Source organism: Rhinoraja longicauda, chromosome 20, assembly GCF_053455715.1.
Source record: "Rhinoraja longicauda isolate Sanriku21f chromosome 20, sRhiLon1.1, whole genome shotgun sequence".
NCBI classification, from domain to species: domain Eukaryota; kingdom Metazoa; phylum Chordata; class Chondrichthyes; order Rajiformes; family Arhynchobatidae; genus Rhinoraja; species Rhinoraja longicauda.
In genome coordinates, this window is record NC_135972.1 from 13,429,203 (window position 1) to 13,455,358 (window position 26,156).

Consider the following 26,156-nt stretch of genomic DNA (forward strand, 5'->3'; position numbering starts at 1 on the left):
GTCAACTTTTATAACCCCAGAGACTAAATTTTTGTCGACACTTTTTGTGCTATGTTTAGTAACTTATTAACTTTATTTATATGCTGTAACTGTAATTCTTTTTGTGCACAACCCGCAGGCATTGCCACTTTCATTTCACTGCACATCGAGTATGTGTATGTGACAAATAAATTTGACTTGACTTGTATATCTGAATGCGCAGTCAATACTGGGCTAGATTGCCAGCCTGGAATTTGTGCTCACCTCTAAGTCGGAGCTTGGTCCTTCTGACCCGGAGATTCGGGGTTGGCTTTAGGTCATCTTATATCACAGCAAGACAAACAACAATCACAAGAACCTTCTTTATAAAGCAGTCTACTTTATTTCAGACTAATAAAAAAATTTTGAGTAGAAGAATATCAACAGTATAAAAAAAGTACAAAAAACTGGCTCCATAGATCTCTAATACATTACAAAGTGCATCACTAAAATACATCCTGCTGCACTAAGCTAGGTCAAGGAGGGGAAGGAGACAGTGGCGTTTTCTGCTGGAGAGGAAATAAAAATAAATAATAATAAATAGAGTGGTAGGGAAGGAAGCTCTGGGAGTGAATCTGAACCCAAGCCAGACCTCACGCTCACACTCATACAAGCTGCTCAGCCAGGGGGCAACACGTGTCTAGACCCAGCCACGAGGATAACCTGGGCAGTTTAACGTCACATGCCCCATCACGACACGCGTTCCATCCTGATGCTCAATGTGCCCGCATGCAAACAACATGACCTGAGAGGAAAGCCCTCAGCACAACAACTAATACCTGCAGCTTCCGCAGTAGTCTTCTCGTCCTCATTTTTTGATAATGGCTCAATATGCCAATTTGACAGGAGCCAAGTTCTGGACATACAACACTCCCTCAAAGATGTATGCTGCCACATTCACAGCTATCGCACCGCACCTCAATGCAATACCGCAGCTCCTCATTGTGGCTCACGGGTCGGATCAGCTGCTCAAGAGTTTTACATCAAAACGTCCACTCCGCCCATCGCAACAATGCCAACTCTTTACAAAGAGCTGTCCAATTTGTCCCCACCTCTGCTAGTCTCTCCAGATTTTTGCAAATATTGCATATAAATCCCGTCTTTGTGTGTGTCTCTCTCTCTCCCTTCCCCATCCCCTCAAAACATCAGTGAGCTGACAACACCAACACTCGCCTTCGCACCCTCCTACTTTTAATGGAATCCATTTGTTTAGCTGCAGAGTTAGGACTGGCATCTAGGGTCGTCATGAAGTTTCTCAGTCTTGGGTTGGGAACCTGCAGCTATGTTCGACGCCATTGAAGGACGGAGGTCAGGGTTGTGTGCGAGGAAACCAATATCGGGAAAGCAAAGAGCATTTTTCCCCCCCACACGTCAACAAATGCTCTGTCAAAGTTGTGGCTGCAGCACGCACATTTCCAAAAACCGCGAAGGAAGGTTTCCCCACTGCTAGTCAGTAGCCTCTGCTGGACAGGGAAGCTGGAGAAAAATTACCTTGTACTTTGAAGCAGTACATCAACACAGATCTCTTGGGGTCACACATGTGCACAGAAATATTGACCACAAATAACAAAAGGCCTGGATAGAGTGAATGTGGAGAGGATGTCTCCACTCGTGGGAGTCTAGGACCAAAGGCCACAGCCTCAGACTACAAGGACGTACCTTTAGAAAGGAGATGAGGAGGAATTTTGTTAGTCAGAGGGTGGTGAATCTGTGGAATTCATTGCCAGAGAGGCTGCGGAGGCCAAGTCAATGGATATTTTTAAGGCAGAGATTGAGATTCTTGAAAAGTACGAGCGTCAAGGGTTATGGAGGAGAAGGCAGGAGAATGGGGTTGAGAGGGAAAGATAGATCAGCCATGATTGAATGGTGGAGTGGACTTGATAGGCTGAATGGCCCAATTCTGCTCCGAGAACTTAGAAACTTGAGTAGATCCCTCAGGAAGGGGGAAATTACAGTAGCTGGTGGTGGTGGAGGATAAATTTGTGCCTCGAGACAATGGTATATCTTGTAATCTGGCACTGCACAGCTCACAAACAGTTACATATAAAAGAAAGGTGGGAGTTCCAACATGGCAGCTCTCAACTCATAACATCTTTCCCTTTTGTATATCCAATTAGGAATTCCAGTATCTGGAGGTGGGGCTGATATTAAGATCTGTTGTGGCAAGAGATGGGCACAAAGTGCTGGAGTAACACAGCAGGACAGGCAGCATTTCTGGAGAAAAAGGATGGGTGACGTTTCGGGTCAAGACCCTTCTTCAGACTGAAAGTAGTGGGGCCTCTCTCTACTTGTTTCGGTAAGTCCAGTGAACAGGGAGGAATGTTATATTTCTGCCACATTGTCAGCGCCTCCTCCCTCAGGCATAATGATGGTCGGGGAATGGGGGGGCGAGAAAGAAGGTTGGTCACTTGTCACGTTCAAGGTCTAAGTGTAGATTTGACAGACTGAGGTGCCGCTTTGAAACAATACCCTGACCCGCTTGCCAGATGGCGAAATTGAAAACTTTTCAAAACTGCAAGAAGCGAGCAAAATATAACAGCCAGACCAATACTGTCACAAACCGATTACAAATACAACCCCACGTCCTGTGCAGAAACCCTTTCCCTTGTTACCCCTTGCCTCTTCGGAATGTGCCAGGCTATGTTACTTGATACAGTGTTGTCCCTCTCCGCTCCCAACTATCTCAGCTTCCAGGTGGTGGGAAATAAAGGGGACATTGCCACAAGCCAAGTGAACCCTTCCTCATCCATCCCAAGAATGTTCTCAATGGGACAGAACCAAACAGCTGATGCTTCGGCTTTCCATCCTCTGCTTCCCGATCTCAGTGGAAGCAGAGTTGTTTTGGTGCATCTTGGACAACTGAGCATGCGTAGGGCATCAGAAGAGCACAGTCCTTTCAAGACCATGTGGCTCAACTATAGAATTGGCAAACCTTGCTCCACCTGCCCACAATCAGGACCACCAATGCTTTCCAAACACGTGGCAGCTACAATACAACAATCACTCTCTCCCCCAAATCCCACTCACTCAGCACAAGAGAAAAGTCCATTACTAATCAAAAGATATAAATCCTAAATAATAGCACTTTACAGGCACGCTTCACTCCACTTAATAAGCGTGCAGTTTATGAAATATACAACAATTTACAGATTTATTTTAAATCAAAAAGAAAAATCAATGGATTCCCTCCCCCCCGCCCCCCTCCCCCACCCAACTCCCAGGGAAACTTAATTGTCAGTCTTTTTGGCAGGTCAGTTCATTTGGGCAGTTTTACAATTCACTCCAACTTTCTGACAAACACAATCTTTTCAATGCAATTTTGGCCCTACTTTCGTCTCTCCCCCTCCCTCTGTCTGAAGGAGCCAGTTCACCATTCGTCGTCTTTCGAAGCCGAGGGGGATTGAACCGCCTGTTGCTCAGGGGCTTCCGTCGCCCTCTTCTTGTTGCCACAGCAGGGCTTGAAGAGATGAGGGTCAATTAGCACCTCTCCAAAACGGCCTTTGTAAATGATCCCACAGCAGACTTTTTGCCTAGAGGTTAAAACGAAGAGGTTTACAATGGGAGCAAGAGACATGTGTGGTATCAACTTTGCCACACATACACCGGGAAGCTTGGAGCATTAGAACATTTCACCCTACTTGGATGCAATTTCCAGAGAGCTTAATTTAGTTTTGTTTAAGAGATACAGCTTTCGTTTCTTGCAAGACGCGTCAATAATCCCTTTCCGATTCCAATCTGCGGGGGGGGGGGGGGGGGGCGGCATTCGTCTGCCTTTGTTCCAGAACATGACACTACTTGCAAACAAACGGACAAATGAATGGGCTTCATTTGAACGTTAGGGAGTTCCTGTAAACAGATCCCCATCATCCGTCTGAGGTGACTCCAACGCAAGGTATGGTTGCAGCTCATCGGAAGAACTTCTACTCACCTTTTCCAGTATGTGAGATCCAAGAAGGAGAAGACTGGCACCCTGCTGGACCCCGACGCCATCTCTGTGTCAGATCCCTCGTCCGAGTGGTTACTGTAGCAGGGAGACTGTGCCGGGGACATACTGGAGGTGGTACTGTGAGCATCCGAGTCTACAGTCAAGGAAGAAAATCACTACCTTTAGTAAAGACATTAGTATACTTTTACCAGATTGCCTCCTACACAAAATCATGAGGGGAATAGATCAGATAGACGCATATAATCTCTTGCACAGGGTTAGGGAATCGAGAATCAAAAGACATAGGTTTAAGGTGAGGGGGTAAAGAGTTAATACCTGAGGGGTATCACAAAATGCTGGAGTAACTCAGCAGGTCAGGCAGCATCTCAGGAGAGAAGGAATGGGTGACGTTTTGGGTCGAGACCCTTGTACCCGAGGGGTAACTTTTTCACATAAAGGGTTGTGGGTGTATGGAATGAGCTGCCGGAGGAGGTAGTTGAGGCAGGTACTATCGCAACCTTTAAGAAACATTTGCATAGGTACATGGATAGGACAGGTTTGGAGGGGTATTGGGTCAAACACGGGCAGGTGGGACTAGTGTAGATGGGTCATGTTGGTCAATGTGGACAAGTTGAGCCGAAGGGCCCGTTTCCACGCTGTATGACTATTCGAGGGTTTCAGCTATGCGAGGTTGGATAAACTTGCATTGTTTTCTCTGCAACAACGGAGGTTGAGGGGACACTGGATAGAAATATATAAAATGACGGGAAGCATCGTGTAGACGGTCAGAATCTTCTTCCCAGGGTGGAAATGTCCAACACTAGAGGGCATAGGTATACGGTGAGAGGAGATGCACAGGCCAAGTTCTTTTCTTTTACACACAGTGGTGGGGACCTGGAATGCATTGCCAAGGCTGGCGGTGGAGGCAGATACGATAATGACGTTGAAGAGGCTTTAAGATATGTACATGCAGTGCAAGGAGTAGAGGGATGTGGGTGACGTGCAGGCAAATGAGATCAGTATAACTTGGCATCATGTTCAGCACAAACATCGTGGGCTGAAGGGTCCGTTTCTGTGCTGTACTGTTCTCTATCATTACTACTAGCCGTACTTCAAATCCTAATCTGCGTAAATCAGAAGGAAAGGAAACAACAGGAGCAGTATGACAAAGTCCCCATCAACATTCAATTCACACCTTTCCCCAGTTCAACTCTATTTATGTCATTCTGCCCATTGTGATGGGCATTAAAAAAACCCATCTTGCAGACCTTGCATTCCAGATCATCATAACTTAGTGTGAAAAATGTCTTTCCACCCTCCCTGATACTTGATAAACCTTTCTTCTCCAATTCTCCCCATCTACACCATCAAAGCCCTTCTGTGAATCACTCCTAATGATCTCTTATCAGTCCATTGCCTGGCTGGACAGGGAATGTAACTAGAGGAGGTTTCTCAGCACCCTAATGCAGAATTCCAGTCTCTCTCTCTATTTAAGGCATCCATGTGGCACCATAAATTTTCCCCCAGGTGCCAATGAAACCACAGACCAGAAAGATATCCCACCTTCAATACAGAGTGCAAGGAAAGTCTGAAGAAGGGTCTCGACCCGAAACTTCACCTGTTCCTTTTCTCCAGAGATGCTACCTGACCTGCTGAGTTACTCCTGCATTTTGTATCTATCCAGATTACATTGCTGCCACAGCAGAAATATCACTGGAGGAGATAGAGAAGACAATTGGTGGGATGAAAACAAACAAGGCCCCAGGCAGCGACGGTTTCCCTATAGAATGGTATAAAATATTTCGGAATGAGCTGAACCCACTTCTTCTGAGAACCTTTAACTGGATCATCAAGGAAGGCAAGACACCCCCATCATGGAAAGAGGCAATTATAACATTAATCCCCAAAGAGAACAAAGACAAGGAAAATTGTACCAACTACAGGCCGATATCAATTCTAAATGTGGACTATAAAATATATTCTTCAATTATCTCCAAACGATTTGAAAAGTTCATGCCAGATTTAATTGATGAAGACCAGACTGGTTTTATAATAGGCAGACAAACACAGGACAGTATTAGAAGAACCCTACATATAATACACAAGATTCAAAAGGAATCCTAGCGAGGGAAGGCGATCAACCTGAAGTCGTTGTGCACGTGGGCACGAATGACGTCGGGCGGAAGAGGAAGGAGGTGCTACAGCGGGAGTTTAGAGAGTTGGGAAAAACGCTGAGAAGTAGGACGTCGAAGGTAGTTATCTCTGGACTGCTACCGGTACCTCGTGCTGGTGAGGCCAGGAACAGAGAGATAGAGGGTATGAATTTATGGCTGAGGGACTGGTGCAGAGAGCAGGGATTTAGATTTCTGGACCACTGGGATCTCTTCTGGGCTAGGGGTGACTTGTACAAAAGGGACGGGTTGCATCTTAACAGCAGGGGGACAAACATTCTGGCAGGCAGGTTTGCTAGTGTGACACCTGTGGCTTTAAACTAAGTAGTGGGGGGGAGGGGTTAACAAATTGTGAATATGAAGATGAGGTAAAAGGGAATACAGGAGATATTGCAAAAGACTCTCGGAAGAATGGGAACAGAAGTTCTAGAGCGGAAAAGAAATTAAGGGCAGGGCCAATTGTGAACGATGTGAGAGGGGAGGTAAATACAGAAGTTAAAGTGTTGTACTTAAATGCGCGTAGTATAAAAAATAAAGTGGATGAGCTTGAGGCTCAGTTAGTCATGGGCAAGTATGATGTTGTAGGGATCACTGAGACATGGCTACAAGAGGACCAGGGCTGGGAACTGAATATTCAGGGGTACACAACGTATAGAAAAGACAGACAGGTGGGCAGAGGGGGTGGGGTTGCTCTGATGGTAAGGAATGATATTCATTCCCTTGCAAGGGGTGACATAGAATCAGGAGATGTTGAATCAGTATGGATAGAAATGAGAAATTGTAAGGGTAAAAAGACCCTAATGGGAGTTATCTATAGGCCCCCAAACAGTAGCCTCGACTTAGGGTGCAAGTTAAATCAGGAGATAAAATTGGCGTGTCAAAAATGTAATGCTACGGTGGTTATGGGAGATTTCAACATGCAGGTAGACTGGGAAAATCAGGTTGGAAATGGACCCCAGGAAAGAGAGTTTGTAGAGTGCCTTCGAGATGGATTCTTAGAACAGCTTGTACTGGAGCCTACCAGGGAGAAGGCAATTCTGGATTTAGTGTTGTGTAATGATCCTGATCTGATAAGGGGACTAGAGGTAAAAGAGCCATTAGGAGGCAGTGATCACAACATGATAAGTTTTACTCTGCAAATGGAAAGGCAGAAGGGAAAATCGGAAGTGTCGGTATTACAGTATAGCAAAGGGGATTACAGAGGCATGAGGCGGGAGCTGGCCAAAATTGATTGGAAGGAGGCCCTAGCAGGGAAGACGGTAGAACAGCAATGGCAGGTATTCCTGGGAATAATGCAGAGGTTGCAGGATCAATTTATTCCAAAGAGGTGGAAAGACTCTAAGGGGAGTAAGAGACACCTGTGGCTGACAAGGGAAGTCAGGGACAGCATAAAAATTAAGGAGAGGAAGTATAACATAGCAAAGAAGAGTGGGAAGACAGAGGATTGGGACTCTTTTAAAGAGCAACAAAAGTTAACTAAAAAGGCAATACGAGGAGAAAAGATGAGGTACGAGGGTAAACTAGCCAATAATATAAAGGAGGATAGCAAAAGTTTTTTTAGGTACGTGAAGAGGAAAAAAATAGTCAAGGCAAATGTGGGTCCCTTGAAGACAGAAGCAGGGGAATTTATTATGGGGAACAAAGAAATGGCAGACGAGTTAAACTGTTACTTTGGATCTGTCTTCACTGAGGAAGATACACACAATCTCCCAAATGTTCTAGGGGCTGGAGAACCTAGGGTGATGGAGGAACTGAAGGAAATCCACATTAGGCAGGAAATGGTTTTGGGTAGACTGATGGGACTGAAGGCTGATAAATCCCCAGGGCCTGATGGTCTGCATCCCAGAGTACTTAAGGAGGTGGCTCTAGAAATAGTGGAAGCATTGGAGATCATTTTTCAATGTTCTATAGATTCAGGATCAGTTCCTGTGGATTGGAGAATAGCAAATGTTATCCCACTTTTTAAGAAAGGAGGGAGAGAGAAAACGGGTAATTATAGACCAGTTAGTCTGACATCAGTGGTGGGGAAAATGCTGGAGTCAATTATAAAAGACGAAATTGCTGAGCATTTGGATAGCAGTAACGGGATCGTTCCGAGTCAGCATGGATTTACGAAGGGGAAATCATGCTTGACAAATCTACTGGAATTTTTTGAGGATGTAACTAGGAAAATTGACAAGGGAGAGTCAGTGGATGTGGTGTACCTCGACTTTCAGAAAGCCTTCGACAAGGTCCCACATAGGAGATTAGTGGGCAAAATTAGGGCACATGGTATTGGGGGTAGGGTACTGACATGGATAGAAAATTGGTTAACAGACAGAAAGCAAAGAGTGGGGATAAATGGGTCCCTTTCGGAATGGCAGGCAGTGACCAGTGGGGTACCGCAAGGTTCGGTGCTGGGACCCCAGCTATTTACGATATACATTAATGACTTAGACGAAGGGATTAAAAGTACCATTAGCAAATTTGCAGATGATACTAAGTTGGGGGGTAGTGTGAATTGTGAGGAAGATGCAATAAGGCTGCAGGGTGACCTGGACAGGTTGTGTGAGTGGGCGGATACATGGCAGATGCAGTTTAATGTAGATAAGTGTGAGGTTATTCACTTTGGAAGTAAGAATAGAAAGGCAGATTATTATCTGAATGGTGTCAAGTTAGGAGGAGGGGGAGTTCAACGAGATCTGGGTGTCCTAGTGCATCAGTCAATGAAAGGAAGCATGCAGGTTCAGCAGGCAGTGAAGAAAGCCAATGGAATGTTGGCCTTCGTAACAAGAGGAGTTGAGTATAGGAGCAAAGAGGTCCTTCTACAGTTGTACCGGGCCCTGGTGAGACCGCACCTGGAGTACTGTGTGCAGTTTTGGTCTCCAAATTTGAGGAAGGATATTCTTGCTATGGAGGGCGTGCAGCGTAGGTTCACTAGATTAATTCCCGGAATGGCGGGACTGTCGTATGTTGAAAGGCTGGAGCGATTGGGCTTGTATACACTGGAATTTAGAAGGATGAGGGGGGATCTTATTGAAACATATAAGATAATTAGGGGATTGGACACATTAGAGGCAGATAACATGTTCCCAATGTTGGGGGAGTCCAGAACAAGGGGCCACAGTTTGAGAATAAGGGGTAGGCCATTTAGAACGGAGATGAGGAAGAACTTTTTCAGTCAGAGGGTGGTGAAGGTGTGGAATTCTCTGCCTCAGAAGGCAGTGGAGGCCAGTTCGTTGGATGCTTTCAAGAGAGAGCTGGATAGAGCTCTTAAGGATAGCGGAGTGAGGGGGTATGGGGAGAAGGCAGGAACGGGGTACTGATTGATAGTGATCAGCCATGATCGCATTGAATGGCGGTGCTGGCTCGAAGGGCTGAATGGCCTACTCCTGCACCTATTGTCTATTGTCTATTGTCTATTGAAAGTACGCGCGCTGTCCTGATAAGCCTAGATGCGGAAAAGGCTTTCGATAGGGTTAATTGGGAATTCTATATATCAAACACTAGAAAGATTTGGCTTTACCGAAGATTCAATTCAAGTTATTAAAGCAATTTACCAGCAACCTACTGCAAGAGTAAAGGTGAATGGGTCCTTAACTGAGAGATTTGTGTTAGGAAGAGGAACGAGACAGGGATGTTGTCTTAGCCCTACCCTGTTTGCTATATATATTGAACCATTGGCTCAAATGATCCGTCAAGATAGGGAACTGAGGGGAGTAACTATAAGAGACAGAGAACATAAAATTGGTCTTTTTGCAGATGACGTAATGATGTATCTCACGGATGTAAACACCTCCTTTCCAAGGATGATGGGGATCATAGAGAAATTTAATTTCTGTGCAGGATATAAATTGAATATTTCAAAAACTCAAATCCTCCTATTTAATTGTGCTCCTCCAGAAGAAATCAATCAAAAGTATAATATTAAATGGGATTCAAAATCAATCAAATATCTAGGGGTATATATAACGAAAAATATATCAATGTTGTATGGGGCCAATTATAATCACATCAACCAAAACATAAGAAAGGATATAAAAAGATGGTCCACCTACCCAATGGATTTTAGTAGTAAGAAAAATGTGGTGAAAATGAATATTTTGCCAAGGCTATTGTACTTATTTCAATCACTGCAATAGAGGTACCACTAAAACAATTCACAGAATGGGATAAATTAATATCTAGATTTATTTGGGGAGGAAAGAAGGCTTGAGTTCAATACACTACACTCCAGTTTCCAAAGGACAAAGGTGAAATGGCACTTCCAAATTTTAGGATATATTTCTATGCAGCCCAACATCGACCACTAATTAATTGGTGTGAGGATAGCTACACAGCGAGGTGGAAAGAGATTGAGACATATATCCCTGACTTCCACATCCAAACACTCTTGGGAGAAAAAGCGCTTCCTGGACATATCAGGAGTATAATCAACCCAATAACGATATTTACTTTAGAAACCTGGTTCACTCTTACCAGACAACTTAAATTGAATAAAGGACAAAAAGTGTTAAAATGGATAGCTTTGGATAGTGAATTTAAACCAGGGATGTATGACTCAACATTTAAAGAGTGGATGAAAAAAGGAATGACTGCATTCTGTACTGTTACTGAAAATGGAGACCCAAGAAGTTTTCAAGATTTGAAGGACAGATTTGCTCTTCAGAACCAAGACTTGTTTAGATACCTCCAACTGAGAGAATATTACAACAAAAAAGTAAAAAGGGAGGCACCAGAAGAAAAGAATCCAGTGGTAGAAGTGATAGTCAATGCGTATCATCAAAAAACATCAAGGATTATTTCTAAACTTTATCATAGTTTAATGGAATGTCAAGCTAAAACTACATTTTATGTAAAATTTAAGTGGGAAAAAGGAATTGAACATCAAAATCTCAGAAGAAGAATGGAAACATGTGTGTAACACCACAGACATCCACTAATTCACAAAAATGGAGAGAATTTAATTGGAGAATTTTGATTTGTTTCTTTATTACGCCTAACATAAAAAGCAAGCAAATTCTAAGGCAACAATCATGCTGGAGGCAATGTGGCCATACAGATGCAAATCATGCACAAATCTTCTGGAGTTGCCCAAAAATAGAACCATTTTGGGACAGAGTGAATTCAGTATTAAAGGAGGTATTAGGATATATAGTCTCCAAGAAGTGTTCCATTTTATACCTGGGTAATATAACTACAGTGGTGCTGAAGGAAGATCATTACTTGGTTAAAATCCTACTTCCAGCTAGCAGAAAGGGCATTACAAGAAACTGGCTTGTCGCGGACACACCCAGACTTACACAATGGTTAGACATAGTACAGGAAATATTTGTGATGGAGAAAATGACGAGTTTAACAGAAAATGGGAAAAATGGATTAGGTATAGAAATAAAGACATAAACACTGTATAATTTTATTGACAATAATGCAAGTTATTGGAAAATGTTTTAATAAGAAAATAGTTCTGTATACTGCATCATTAATTGTAAACTGAACTGTTGTAAGTTTCGTTGTTATATGTGTGTTTTATTTGTGTATGTATATAAAAGCAATAAAGATTAAAGTGTAAAAAAAAAAGAAAAGTGGATCTGAGGTGAAAAGTGTGATGTCAGTTCCAGATGAGGCCCAAACAAAGATTTACAGCTTTGCAACAACACACTTGGTTTTGTACTCAAGCCCTCTGTAGAACCCAGGGTCTCTTTTACTGAAGCATCACCGATGTGACAAGCTCAGGTGATGCTGAAAAGGTTGGCCTTTGCTTTGTCTCAGAAAATCTTTGTTCAACAGCCCTCTATCCGACCACATGAAGTGGCGAAAATCAGCTAAACGTGGTTGCAGGCCAAGAGATACAAGCAGCGTCCGGGGCATTCAATACGGGACCCATAGCGTTAGTATACAGGGTGAATGCTGGTTGGCATGGACTCGGTGGGCGAAAGGGCCTGTTTCCGCGCTGTATCTCTAAAGTAGAAAGGTGTTAGCACCTCCTTTACAAGTGTATCTTGAAGAGAAATAAGTGGAAAGTGAAAAAGAAAAATCAGGACGCACACTTACTCTGACGTTTCAGCTCTTTCTGGATCTTGCTGATCTGACTGGCTTTTATTCTGCTCCCAGTGAGGGATTTTGCCTTCTTCGGTTTCAATGCTGTCTTCAAACTTGGTCCTGCACGAACATCTACAACCTGCAAGACATCATTTGGTTATGGTCCAGGCTGAGATATCCACCCGAGCTAGTGTTGCGAAAATTATGGCAGACCAAGCTAATAACAGTATACACTTTGACGAGGGAATTGTGAAGCAGTGGCGAGACTCCAATAATCTGGCACCAGAGGCGAGGGACGATTTTAAAACAGTATCAGATGTTACTCCAACTAATGGCCAAACACAATTTTATTTCACTTTTTTTTTTGCATGTTCAACAATGGTAGATTTAGTTAGTTTAAAGGGAGTGGGAAAGATACATGCCCATGTTACTGAACCCGATTGTTCCAGTCCCCCAAACCAGCCACACACACAGCCCAAAGTGCATCAGTCAATGAAAGGAAGCATGCAGGTTCAGCAGGCAGTGAAGAAAGCCAATGGAATGTTGGCCTTCGTAACAAGAGGAGTTGAGTATAGGAGCAAAGAGGTCCTTCTACAGTTGTACCGGGCCCTGGTGAGACCGCACCTGGAGTACTGTGTGCAGTTTTGGTCTCCAAATTTGAGGAAGGATATTCTTGCTATGGAGGGCGTGCAGCGTAGGTTCACTAGATTAATTCCCGGAATGGCGGGACTGTCGTATGTTGAAAGGCTGGAGCGATTGGGCTTGTATAAACTGGAATTTAGAAGGATGAGGGGGGATCTTATTGAAACATATAAGATAATTAGGGGATTGGACACATTAGAGGCAGATAACATGTTCCCAATGTTGGGGGAGTCCAGAACAAGGGGCCACAGTTTGAGAATAAGGGGTAGGCCATTTAGAACGGAGATGAGGAAGAACTTTTTCAGTCAGAGGGTGGTGAAGGTGTGGAATTCTCTGCCTCAGAAGGCAGTGGAGGCCAGTTCGTTGGATGCTTTCAAGAGAGAGCTGGATAGAGCTCTTAAGGATAGCGGAGTGAGGGGGTATGGGGAGAAGGCAGGAACGGGGTACTGATTGATAGTGATCAGCCATGATCGCATTGAATGGCGGTGCTGGCTCGAAGGGCTGAATGGCCTACTCCTGCACCTATTGTCTATTGTCTATTGTCTAAGACCTGGCAGCAAATCCTTGTAGAACATAGACAAGTAAAGCAAGAACAAGCCCTTCGGCCCACAATGTCTGTGCCGAACATGATGCCAAGACCACCTTCTCTTATCGATCTGCTCATGATCCATATCCCTCCATTCCCTGCCTACCCAAAAGCCCCCTAAATGCCACCATCGTATCTACACCAACCACAAACCATACATGAGAACGTTTCCCCCCCCCCCCATTTATTATATTGTTTACAGAGTACTATATTTACACATTCTGTTGTGCTGTTTCTGTTTGGGACATATGACAATAAAACACTCTTGATCTATGCCTCCCAAAGTTTTATATGCTTCTATCAGATCTCCCCACAGCCTCCAGCTTTCCAGAGAAAACAATCAAAGTCTATCCAAGGAGTCCCTGTAGCTAATACCCCCTAATCCTAGACACATTCAGACAAACCTTTCTGCACTTTTACCACAGCCCCCACATCCTTCCTGTGATAGGCCCGCCAGAACTGCAGGCAATATTCCAAATGTGGCCTAACCAAAGTCTTATAAAACTTTATTGCCACACTTTGTCTTCTGCCATCCAGCCAACCTGCTATCCATGCTAGTATCTGCCCTTTGATACCATGGGAATCACATCTTCCTTACTAGCCTCACGTGTGGCACCTTATCAAAGGCTTTCTGAAAATGTAGGTAAACAACATCCACTGACTCTGCTTTGTCTGTCCTGCTGTTTACTTAAAGTAACCTCATCCTTTATAATGGACTCTAAAATCTTACCAACCACTGAAGTCAGGCTAACCGGCCTATAGTTCCCACTATTCTGCTTTGATCCCTTCTTGTGCAGCAGGGTAATATTGGCAAATTTCCAAGAATCCTGACGAGTGATTCTTGAAATATCACTATTAATGCCTCCACAATCTCTAAAGCCACCTCTTTCAGAACCCGAGGGTGCAGTCACCCAGGTGACACCCACCTTCAGCCCTTTCAGCTTCCCAAGCACCTTCTCCTTAGTAATAGCCACTCCACTAACTTCCACTCCATATACAGTGCCTGACCTATGAAGGTAACTATACCATATACCTTCTTTACCACTCTGAGTACTTGTGCTGCCACTTTCAAGGAGCTGTGGACTTGGACCCCAAGATTCCTCTGTAGATTAACGCTGTCATGTAATTAATTTAATATTTCCCCCCAACATTTGACCTCCCAAAGTGCAATACACCGCACTTGCTCGGATTAAACTCCAATCTTTACAATCTCGCTCTGGAGGACTTACTCAAGATGCCACATGCTGACAAACACCATGAACACTCCTTCCGTGAGCAAAGTCACATGTTTGCCCATGAACAGGTCTACTGCACCCATCCCCTCCAACTGGTTACCAAACTCATGGAACTGGGTCTCTGCGCATCCCTTTGCAACTGACGTAGCACCAGCAGAGGGCATGTTCACATACAAACAAGTGGATGTAAACACAAGCATACAGACAAATCACATCTGTTCAGTCAATAACAGAATGAATGCCACATTTCAGTAAGCCTTTACCCAGCCTTTCCATTACATCCTGGGACCACTCAACTTATAGTCTGCCTCAATAGTCTAGAATCAAACAGCAAGAACATTGGCTTCATGCCGTTGGATTGTTGTTTAAATCACTATCCCCTCAGTACCTCTATCCCCACCCATTCCCCAGATCTTCCCTCTCACCCCCCCCCCCAAAAATTGACTGTTCATTTATTTAGTTTAGTGTAGACACAGGTCCTTTGGCCCACCGAGTCCACACCGACCACACATTCGCACTAGCTCTCTGTTATCCCACTTTCACATTCACCCTCTACACACTTGGGGCAATTTGCAGAGGCCAATTAACCTACAAACCCGCACGTCTTTGGGATGTGGGAGGAAACCAGAGCAGGGTCAGAGACAGCACTTGTCAACTGCACAATGACAGCAACTGAGGTCAGGATCGAACCCGGGTACCATGGCACTGCGAGGCAGCAGCTCTGTGGCGCAGTGGGAGAGTTGTTGCCTTCCAGCGCTAGGGACCCGGGTTTGAACCTGACTCCAGGTGCTGCCTGTACGGACGGTTTGTTTGCTCACCCTGTGGGTTTTCTCCGGGTGCTCCGGCTTACTCCCACACTCCAAAGACGTACAGGTTTGTGGGTTAAACTGGCTTTGGTTAAATTGTACATCGTCCCGAGTGTGTAGGATAGCGGTAGTGTAAGGGGTGATCACTGGTCAGCGTGCACTCGGTGGGCCGAAGGTCCAGTTTCCATGCAGTACCTCTAGACTAAACAAAAATTTGTAAACTCCACAGCAACGGAGGTCAGGATCAAACCCGGTTCCCTTGGCGCTGTGAGGCTGCAGCTCTACCAGCTGTGTGGCTGTGCTGAGTTCCTCCAGCAGTTTGCTATTTGCTTCCACTCGGTACTTACATGATTCCAATTCTTCTTGGATCCCACAGGGAGCTTCTTCCACCGTTTGACCAGGAGCACGCAGGCATTGCAGATCTCTCCTGAGCGGGCTTCATTCAACCTGAAAGGTCCAAAGGTAGGGAGAGAGAGAGAGCAATAAGTAGGCCTGCCCTGATCACCTTCATCCACACAATGACAGCGTTTTATTGGATTGGCTGTTTTAGTTTTTCCCATCCTTACCCAAAGCAGCTCTGGAAGTCCTTCTCGTAGCGCTTGCTGTCAGTAAACCGTGAACTGGACGATTTGGCCCTGCAGATGCAGCAACCATCCAGGCTCCGGTACATCTTCGGCTTGTGGAAACCAAACATCTTGTGGCTAAACTCACACCAAAATGGGAGACCTGAAAACCAGAGAGTTCATGCGGTTATACCCAAAGCATCGAAACTGTGGCCAGTGCTGGAAAACCATCATCACTCTCAGTGTTTGCAAGTCCTTATGCTTAGCGTAAGCAAGAAGCTCAATGCACAGCTGAGGTAATGGCAAAGGTGCAGGTTTATTCCCTGAACATAAGGGGGGAGAGAAACTGAACCTCCATTAAGCTGAGACCTAAAGGACATGTTGGACAGACAGGGCTCCCGGATCAGCATGAAGAAAATAACATCACTCATCTCCTTAGTAGTTTAGTTTAGAGATGCAGCGGAAACCACGCCAACCAGCGATCTCTATCCTGCATATTGGGGACAATATGGCAATACACGAGCTCTATCCTACATATGGGGGACTACTTACAATTTCCAGAAGCCAATTAACCTCCAAATCTGTATTTCTTTGTTGTGTGGGAGGAAACTGGAGCATTTGGGGGAAACCCACGCAGTCACAGGGAGTACGTACAAACTCTGTACAGACAGCACCCGCAGTCAGGATCAATCCTGGGTCTCTGGCGCTGTAAGGCAGCAACTCTACTGCTGTGCCACTGTGCCGATCTGTGTCCTCTGTAGTTTTGCTTAGAGGTGCAGCATGGAAACAGGCCCTTCGGCCCACCGAGTTCACACTGTTCATCGATCACCATTTCACATTAGTTCTTTGTGTGAGAAGGAACTGCAGATGCTGGTTTAAACCGTAGACACAAAAAGCTGGAGTAACTCAGCGGGACAGGCAGCATCTCTGGAGAAAAGGAATGGGTGACATTCCAGGTCGAGACCCTTCTTCAGAGTCTCAACCTCAACCAGACTTCAGAGTGTTGATACCTGACCCAGAACTTGTTCCTGAGAGTCAGGTAATCCCTTTTCAGCCTCGACTACACTCCACAGTGGATGGGGTGGAGAATCCCGAACGTTCACATGCCTCTGAAGAAGGATCTCCACCCGTAACGTCACCCATTCCTTCTCTCCAGAGATGCTGCCTGACCCGCTGAGTTACTCCAGCATTTTTTGTCCACCTTCTCTCTGAACAATGACATTTTTCACGTCATGGTCCCCATTTACCGCCATCTTACCCACGGGCCCACAATATCAGGATCCTCAGTTGCCTCATCCAACCCTGGAAGAATTCTATACATTCCAATGGAGCTCTCCTCTGGAATCCATTCAGTTATTGGCATTTTAATCTCACCGGGCTGTTTCATGGCATTCTTTCACCGCAGAGCCTGGCTTTATGTAGGGTGAATCTGGCTGGTCTCCTTGATCACTGAACACTGCAAGCGCAATATATGTCGTCCATGCTCCCAAACGCAAGGGTGCAGGAGAAATAGTTTCAAATTGTGTGATGCATCCATTGAAAAAGAGCCCACTTGACCACTGTTTGAGCTCTGCAATATTTGACTTTAATGTCTATTTGAATTTCTAGCTGGAGCTGGCATTTCACTTGAATGTCACCAAGCTGCATATTCAAGCACATTCATCCCTAAGGACTCAATGGATCTACCAGGGCAATACTCTCAGTGATGTTCCATGGAGGTGCTGCACTGCACCAAAGACCTACCTTTTGATGAGGGATTCTATCAATGCCCCCATCAGTCCTCCCCAGATGCAATATCCTTTGCCATAGTTTTGAAGAGATGCAATATCCTTTGCAGTACTTGCCAACGCATCAGTATAGAGAAGATGGACACCAAATGCTGGAGTAACTCAGTGGGTCAGGCAGCAACTCCGGGGAAAAAGGGCGAGTGACGTTTCGGGTCCGAACTCTTCGTCAGACCCGACCCGAAACATCACCCATCCTTTTTCTCCAGAGATGCTGCCTGACCCACTGAGTTATTCCAGCGCTTTGTGACGGTCTTCAGTATAAACCAGCAACTGCAGTTCCTTTCTACACATCAATAGAGCCACTGCCTGCCCATCCTCCTCACATGCTGCCCTTCACATCATCGGTACTCAATGGATCAACTGCTCCCTACAGGAGTTCCATATCCTCACTACTCTCTGGTTACTTCCATGCGCTCTGTGTGATCACCTTGCAACCACATAACATTGAATGGCAATAGTTTCCACCTTCCACCTGTGCAAACACGCTTGCTGCTCAAAAACCTTCCCTGAATTTATTTCTCCATTAGGTTACCCTCGAGTATGCTTCACTGAGAGACCTAATGCATGCATTTTTCCCCTAGCAAGCACGTTCATCCTTGCATCATCCTTTTAAATCCCTTACTGACCCTATCCACCGCTTCTATATCCTATGAATACTATGCATTGTGGAGCATAGAACATAGTTTGCGTGGGCCAGCCAATGTATGATACATTTAACATATCTTCGCTACTTTTCATTCTATGCCTTCAAAAAGATAAACCAGAGCTTGGTTTGTATTTTGCCAAAACCCGCATCACTGTATGTCGAATGCAAGCCGAACTTATCAATTTACTTCATTTCGACTCACATTTTCCAAGCAATACATAGCCTCCTGCAAGGATTATTAATGCTTTCTTCTAGTTCATTGTGGAGGTCCTCCACCACTCCCTGAATTCAATTAAGTTCCCAAATTCAGAAGCTGCACTTCTGATACTGGTCAGAATCATTAATATAAATAACAATTAAACATAATTTTTTTTGCACTGATCATCAATGCACCTCGTTTGTCATTTTCTGTCATTCTGAACTGCCATTCTTTAACCTCATACAATTTTCTATCCAGTCCCCCATAATATCATTTGCCCCCAGACTATGGAAGGTCAGGTCTTATTCATTCATTTTGGTATACCATTTCAAAAACCTTTTAAAGATTCAGATATATTACACCATTACCAATATCTACCAATCTGTTGCCTCTTCAAAGAATTCAATCAACTTGGTCAATTAACTCCCTTTCCTCTACCCCCCCCCCCCCTGAAATCCACCCTGCATATTCATTATATCGGATGTTTTATTACTTTCTCCTGGAATGGGAATCATGCCAATACCAGGCTGGATAGCCCTTGGTTCCTTGGACAAATTCTATTGCCCTCTTTAAGTGCAACATTAATTATTCACCAGCTTTTAAAAAATAAATAAATGATTAAATGTGCCCAATCGTACATCTTCTACACTCCAGATTCTTTCAATATGTGAGGGTGCAAATGTGCAGGGAGTCTATCCTCCGAGATTTGCAACAATTTTACTAGTTTGTTTCGAGTTTGATTGGTTTATTTAACATCCCACCTCTTGTAAAATGTGCTTAGATCAATCATTTCTAATCTTATTTTCCGGTGCCATGTCCATTTAATCCATCTTCCCGCTGACTACAGGTGCAAAGTAATTAATATCCCTGCCCGGGTTTTATACCATCTATCCATTGCTGTTCTTCTGGTCGATCTGATAAGTAGAGCAGTTCAATCACCACCTTCTCTCTCTTCCTTTTTGACGTGTTATGTCCTGCAATGTTTACTGCTTAGTCCTGATTTTTCCAGAGATTATTCTATTGTAGAGCAGTTTGAAATATGTGGATTAACTGCTGCATTACAACAACAAAAATTACATCCCAGAAGTGTTTAATTAATGTAAAGTGCATTGGGACATTCCTGTGACTCTATACAAATGAAAGTTTTAGTTTAGTTTATTGAGAGATTCAGTGTGGAAACAGGCCCTCCTTCGGCCTGTCCTACACACATCAGGGACAATTTACAATTCTACCAAGCAAATCAGCCAACAAAGCTCTACATCTTTGGAGTGTGGGAAAAAAACGGACAGAGCTCCTGGAGAAAACCCACTCAGGTCATGGGGAGAACGTACAAACTCAGTACAGACAAGCACCCGTAGTCAGGATCGAACCGAGGTCTCTGGTGCCGTAAGGCAGTAACTCTAACGCTGTGCCACCGTGAAGCCTACTTTCTTTTCCAATATTGTGTTTTCAAATTCCATTGTTTCACAAGTCTTGAAGGACTTAATTAAACCTTGCAATTCATGTATGGTTCTGAACTTCAGTACTGCTCAGTTTCTCAGTTGTACATACCGTTATATACTTAATTGTTGACTGCCGTGTTTCAATATCGTGGTCCTTATTACGAGCTGTTTTTAGTTCGTTTCCTGGACTGCCAACTCCGTGGTGAATTATCTTAAATCAGAACACCAAGATCTGTTAGTATCAACCACCTGTGGTAAAGGAAAATTAAATGAAATACTGATTTAATATTTGCATGTCCCTCATCCATCCTAAATATCTGAGAGAAAAGCCTGGGAGGGCAGGCACTCTGGAAATAACAGGAGAGGATCTTATTGATTTTAGTTTAATGTAGAGAAGCCGTGTGGAAACAGATCCTTTGGCCCACCGAGTGTGCGTCGACCAGCGATCAGCGACTAGTTCTCTCCTACACTTGAGGAACAATCTACAAAAGCCAGTTACCTACAAACCTCCACGTGGCAAGAAACCGGAAAACCCAAATAAAATTGCATGCTGTCACAGTGAGAACGTTCAAACTGCGTACAGATAGCACAGGCAGTCAGGATCGAACCCGAGTCTCTGGCACTGTAAGGCAGCAACTCTACTGCTGCTCCACTGTGCTGCCCACATCAATTATAGAATATTCAACTTTGATCATAACATCTTCAGTCAACTCCCCTCCCCCCCCCATTAAAGGTAGATTCTTGCTGATGTGCACAGCTAAACATCATAGAGTTTAGAGTCTGCAAAAAAAGGAATGTTGAAGTTAGAAAGAAACAGCAAGAAGGGTTGAACAGACCAGGGCATTGCCCTTTAGAAAAGTACAGACTTAATAAAGAGAGAATAAAATTAGAAAAGGAGATTTAATCGGAGTGTGTGTGTGTGTAAACTGTTTGCATGTGTCATTGCACACAAATCCAAATCAGAATTGAAAAATTCAGACAATGAAAATATGGAATAAAATTAGTAAACACTTAGGAGGTCAGGCAGGACCTGTGGAGAGGGACACAGAGTTAACAATGTAGGTCAAAGATCTTTACCAGAACAGGAAAAGAGCTTGGTTCTGGCATGGTCTCTGACACATGTCGACATAGGACATAAGGGCAGCACAGTGACGCAGCGGTAGAGTTGCTGCCTTACAGCGCCAGAGACCCAGGCGACTACGATCGCGACTACGGGTGCTGTCTGTACGAGGTTTGTATGTTCTCCGTAACCTGCGTGGGATTTCACTGGGTGTTTTGGTTTCCTCCCACATTCCAACGACGTGCAAGTTTGTGGGTCAATTAGCTTCTGTAAATTACCCCCAGTGTGTAGGATAGAACTACTTTATGGGTGATCATTTGGTCAGCGTGGACCCAGTGGGCAGAAGGACATGTTTCCATGCTTTATCTTAATAATAAAAAACAAAATATGTGCACAGTGGTTTTATACATGTATCTTAAGAAAGAGCTTAAAGTTAAAAAAGGAGATTGGACTAGAGCATGTGAATATTGTTTGCATTTGTTAATGCATCTGGAATAATCAGATAGAAAGCTAAATGTTGATCTACATCAAAAAAGGTTTTCTTCATACAGAACTGTAGATGCAGACTGGTGGTTCTTGATTAGTATGGGTGTCAAAAGCTATGGGGAGAAGGCAAGAAAATGGGTTTGAGAGGGGAAAATGAATCAGCCATAATGAAATGGCAGAGCAGAATCGGTGGGCCGAGTGGCCACATTCTGCTCCTATGTCTTATGATCTTAAGTGGAAGATGATGTGACTACTATAAATACCGACAGTGAGCAGACAGGCCAAATGGCCGGTTTCTGAGCAGTTGATTCAATGCAGTAGGTACACACAAAATGCTGGTAACTCAGCGGGTAGAAAAGGAATAGGTGACGTTTCGGGTTTCGGTTTTCTACAGAGATGCTGCCTAATCCGCTGAGTTACTCCAGATTTTTGTGCCTACCTTTGGTGTAAACCAACATCAGCAGTTCTTTACTGCACTTGATTCAATACATTATCAGCTTTCGAGTTGTTACTCTCCACTTGTGAAGATGGACACTGCACTGAAAGGCCACTGACACCCCCAGACTCGTCTGTTTTAACACCAATTGAAACTGGTAATTTCTCAACAATAAAAATAAGATCCATTTAACTTGTTTTCCCATCATCCTGATGGTTGCGCAATCCAACGGTAACAGAGCTGTTGAGTAATCGCAGCTAGATCAGTCTCTATCAATTAGTCCACAATAGCTTCAGACGCTGTACTTAGAAAACCCCAGTGATGCAGAGCTTTGGGACCCAGTCACCTGACAACAACAAGCCAAGGATACGGTGATCGGAAACAATACATTGCCGTGCTGATACTCAGCTCACGAAAGGCTTCTATCACTCCTGGTCCACTGTCTCTCGTACGCACAAAATTCCAACACTCCAAAGACGTACAGGTTTGTAGATTAATTGGCTTGGGTTTGTATACTTGGTATAATTGTATATTGTCCCTAGTGTGTGTAGGATAGTGTTAATGTGCGGGGATCGTTGGTCGGTGCGGACTCGGTGGGCCGAAGGGCCTGTTTCCGCGCTGTATCTCTAAACTATACAAAATCTATCCTTGACGTCACAACCAGCTCATTGAACTACATCAATATCCTGGTCATAACACCACACTTCAATACAATGCACCAATCCAAAGTGCTTTAGAGGAGATTTGCCGCGCAGAGCAATGGAGCCATTGGGACCCAAAGTGCTGGAGTAACTCAGCGGGTCAGGCAGCATCTCTGGAGAACATGGATAGGTGATGTTTTGGGTCAGGTCCCTTCTTCTGACTGAAGTGTTCCGATCCCAAACGAGACTTTTCCGTGCTCTCCAGTGATGCGGCCTGGCCCGCCGAGTTACTCCAGCACGTTGTGCCCTTCTGTGCAAACCACCACCTGCAGTTCCTTGCTTCAACAAAGGAGCCATCAATACAGGTTAGCCCCAGAGAGCTTGGATTTAAACAGAGCCTCGCCTTTCTGACGGAGGTAGAATTGTCGGGGAATTGTGGCTTCAGGGCCCAGATGGTAAAAGTCACAGCAAAAAATAGCTAAAGAATCACCATGGACAGAACCAGAGAGGGGCAAGTCCCAAAGGGCCACCAGGCCAGAGGAGGTGGCAGCAAAGGCAATTGGAGCCTTTGGGAGGGAATGTGCAATCCTCATGGGCAAATCAGAATCCAAGCATATTTCGCCACTTCTACTGAGGGATCGCAAGAAGTATTCAATTAATCCCACTTCCACACAACTCCAAGGTTTGCCCCCCCCTTGAGCTTTTGAAAGCCACCTTGTCGACTTTCATCTGCCGTTCAGACCATCCTACTGAACAAATCAACATGTCAGAAGGATGGTGTCGACCCCAAACGTCACCAGTTCCTTCTCTCCAGAGATGCTGCCTGAGTTACTCCAGCATTTTGTGTCCATATTCATTTAAAACCAGCATCTGCAGATACTTCCTACAGAAAACAACATCTTTCATTCCCAGTTTCGGTTCTTTCAGCAACTACCTGTAATCTCAGTGCAGCAACTAACTACCTGCCCACTGTGCAGTCAAAATCATGATTCCCTTTATTTGCTCTCTCACAATTTTGAACATTCCTCCAAAGGGAATTCCAAGACTCTCGGGGTTGCACGTTCTGTACAGCGGCCACTTAGATACACGCATTACAAAAAAAACTCTTTAAAAATAATAAGAGCCAGAAAATCAAAGAAGCCATTTGAACGACATGGAATGAGGGAAGAGTTAACGTCAGGTTGACTGCCTCTCTCCTGTTTATTGAGCAGCACACACAAAAAACTGCAAACGTGGTCGAAGCATTTGACATCCAGAAGCACCGACCACAAACTCTGAACTCCCACGCTCTAAACACAGGAGTAGCCTTTCATTCAAACATAACCAACCCTGAGCTGGATTACAAGCGAGCCCCATCCTTGCTCCTTGTCCATTGCAGCGGCGGGTGAGAGAGGAAACTGACCCAATTTCGTGCAGACAAGCTGTCTGCTCGCTGAACATAACAGATGCTACTTAGTATCTCTCTCTCCCCACCGGCGTGGTAACGTGTTACAACGAAAATAACCCGCCCCTCCCTTGTGTAAACCATCAACCCCCCCCCCTCCTCTCCACACACGTTGCCTTCGATGGCCCGTTTGTTTGTTTGTATGTTTGTATTTGTTCGTGTGCCTTTCTCGCTGAAATCTCCAACACGTTCTTTTACAGGAACAAAAAGGAGGGCATTCATCAACAAACCCCCTCTCCCACCCTCCTTCTCTCTCTCTCCCTCCCTCCTTCTCTCTCTTTCTTTCTCTTTCTTTCTCTTTCTTTCTCTTTCTCTCTCTCTTTCTCTCTCTATATTTCTCTTTCTCTCTCTCTCCCATTGCGCCGGAAACTCTGCGACACAAACACCGGATCAAAAGTGGTTCGCATCTGCTGCCTTTTGAGTGAGTTGCGAATTAACAGCGAAACGTGGGGCAAGAAAAAAAAAATCTCACACGCACCCACACACACATAATTCAAGCACGTTGTGTCAGGAGGCGAACATGCATCCGAATGGACAATGGTTTACATAGCAGACAAGGGGGGGGTGGAAGATTGAAAATAAAAAATCAAATGTAACTGGAAGGGGGGAATAGTGTGGAAGGGGCTAGTAGCGTTGCTGTAGCCGGGTCTCTCTCTCTCTCTCGCTCTCTCCATGTGTTGGATACTGCGTGGATTCACGCTGCCCTTTGTTTTCAGTCTCAAGCTTGGAGTCTGATGTCTACGTGCGGTATCAACCCTCCCCACACACACACACACAGGGATCAATCTTCCCGGACAATAACATCGCACCTTCTCCCACCCACCCACCTCAATGTCTCTTCTTGTTACACCCCAAACACACAATTTCAATAAAAAGTGTACTTGTTTGAACTTCCACAAGTCAGACGCCATCAGCACACACACACACACACACACACACACACACACAGAGAGAAAGGGAAAATGCGTAGCTAGACTTACAGCACACACACACACACACACACACAAAAGTTCTTCCTTAATTTCCACTACACACAACAACAAAATAATCTGTAATTACTTGTAACAAAGGATTATTTAATAATGCAAGAAGTAGTCGTGCCACTGTTGTTGGGAGGTAACGCACGCCACTCGCTACTGATTTAGGGGGTGGAGCGGAATGCTGTTATTTTTTAAAACAAAATAAAACACTAGCAGATAAAAGAGTAAATCTGTAAAGATGAACTTTTTTTGGGGGGTTGGTGGGGGTTTGCGAGGAGGGTGGTGACAGCCTGTTGGCGATCGGCAACAAGGTTCCGCGTTGTAGCGGCGCGGCGGTGGGCGCCCACGTTATGCTCATTGTTGCAAACATTGATGTTCAAACAAGATCAAAAAGTTTACAGCACAACACAAGGGCGCCACTTGCCAGGGGGTGCCAGCCAGCTAGCCTGCTGGGGCTGGTCGCATTAACCCCGGGGAGGAATGAGAGAAGGGGGGTTGTATCACCCTCCCCAAAAACAAAAACACAAAACCAGACAGACACGCACTCACCGAAGGAGCCTGAAGTTCACTTTCTTTTTGCAACCTCGTTGCTGATGTAGGTGAAGCTGCCGCTTCCCCTCTGGCTGGGAGGAGGGAGGGAGGGAGGGAGGGAGGGAGGGAGGAGGAGAGGGGGGAGACTAGGCTCGGCGCAGACGCAAGCGCAAGCCTTTGAAATCTCTTGAATCAAATTCATTTGCATCGGGGAGATGATGTCAGTTTCAAAGCCAAATAAGGGAAGAGAGGAACGCGGGAAATGCGGCGATCCCTCCCTCCCTTCTTCCCACCCACCTCCCCTCCCTCATTTCTCCCTCCCCTCTCCTTCCCTCCCTCCCTCCCTCCCTCCTTCCCTCCCACCTACCCTCCCTCCCTCACTTCCCCTCCCTCATTTCCCCCTCCACTTCCCTCCTTCTCACCCACCTTCCTTCCCTCCCTCCTTCCCACCCACCCACCTTCCCTCCCTCCCTCATTTCCACCTCCCCTCCCTCTCCTTTCCTTCCTACTCTTCCTTCCTTTTCTCCCTCCACTCCC

At 45.0% G+C, this 26,156-nt stretch overlaps 1 protein-coding gene across 2 annotated transcripts; it reads right to left on the bottom strand.

Moving 5' to 3' along the window:
- Positions 1–394: 394 nt before the first annotated feature.
- sinhcaf (SIN3-HDAC complex associated factor) lies at positions 395–25,776 on the bottom strand. 2 transcript variants are annotated; one of them, XM_078416979.1, is made up of 7 exons: positions 25,638–25,776; positions 20,151–20,252; positions 15,971–16,130; positions 15,752–15,851; positions 12,148–12,274; positions 3,947–4,097; positions 395–3,548 (listed from the first exon to the last, which is right to left on the bottom strand). In XM_078416979.1, the coding sequence occupies exons 3-7, from the start codon at positions 16,096–16,098 to the stop codon at positions 3,386–3,388; spliced, it is 669 nt and encodes a 222-aa protein (XP_078273105.1). In that variant the 5' UTR covers positions 16,099–16,130; positions 20,151–20,252; positions 25,638–25,776; the 3' UTR covers positions 395–3,385. The 2 variants fall into 2 exon arrangements, with proteins under 2 accessions (XP_078273105.1, XP_078273104.1); XM_078416978.1 differs by having other exon boundaries at positions 12,142–12,274.
- Positions 25,777–26,156: the final 380 nt, after the last annotated feature.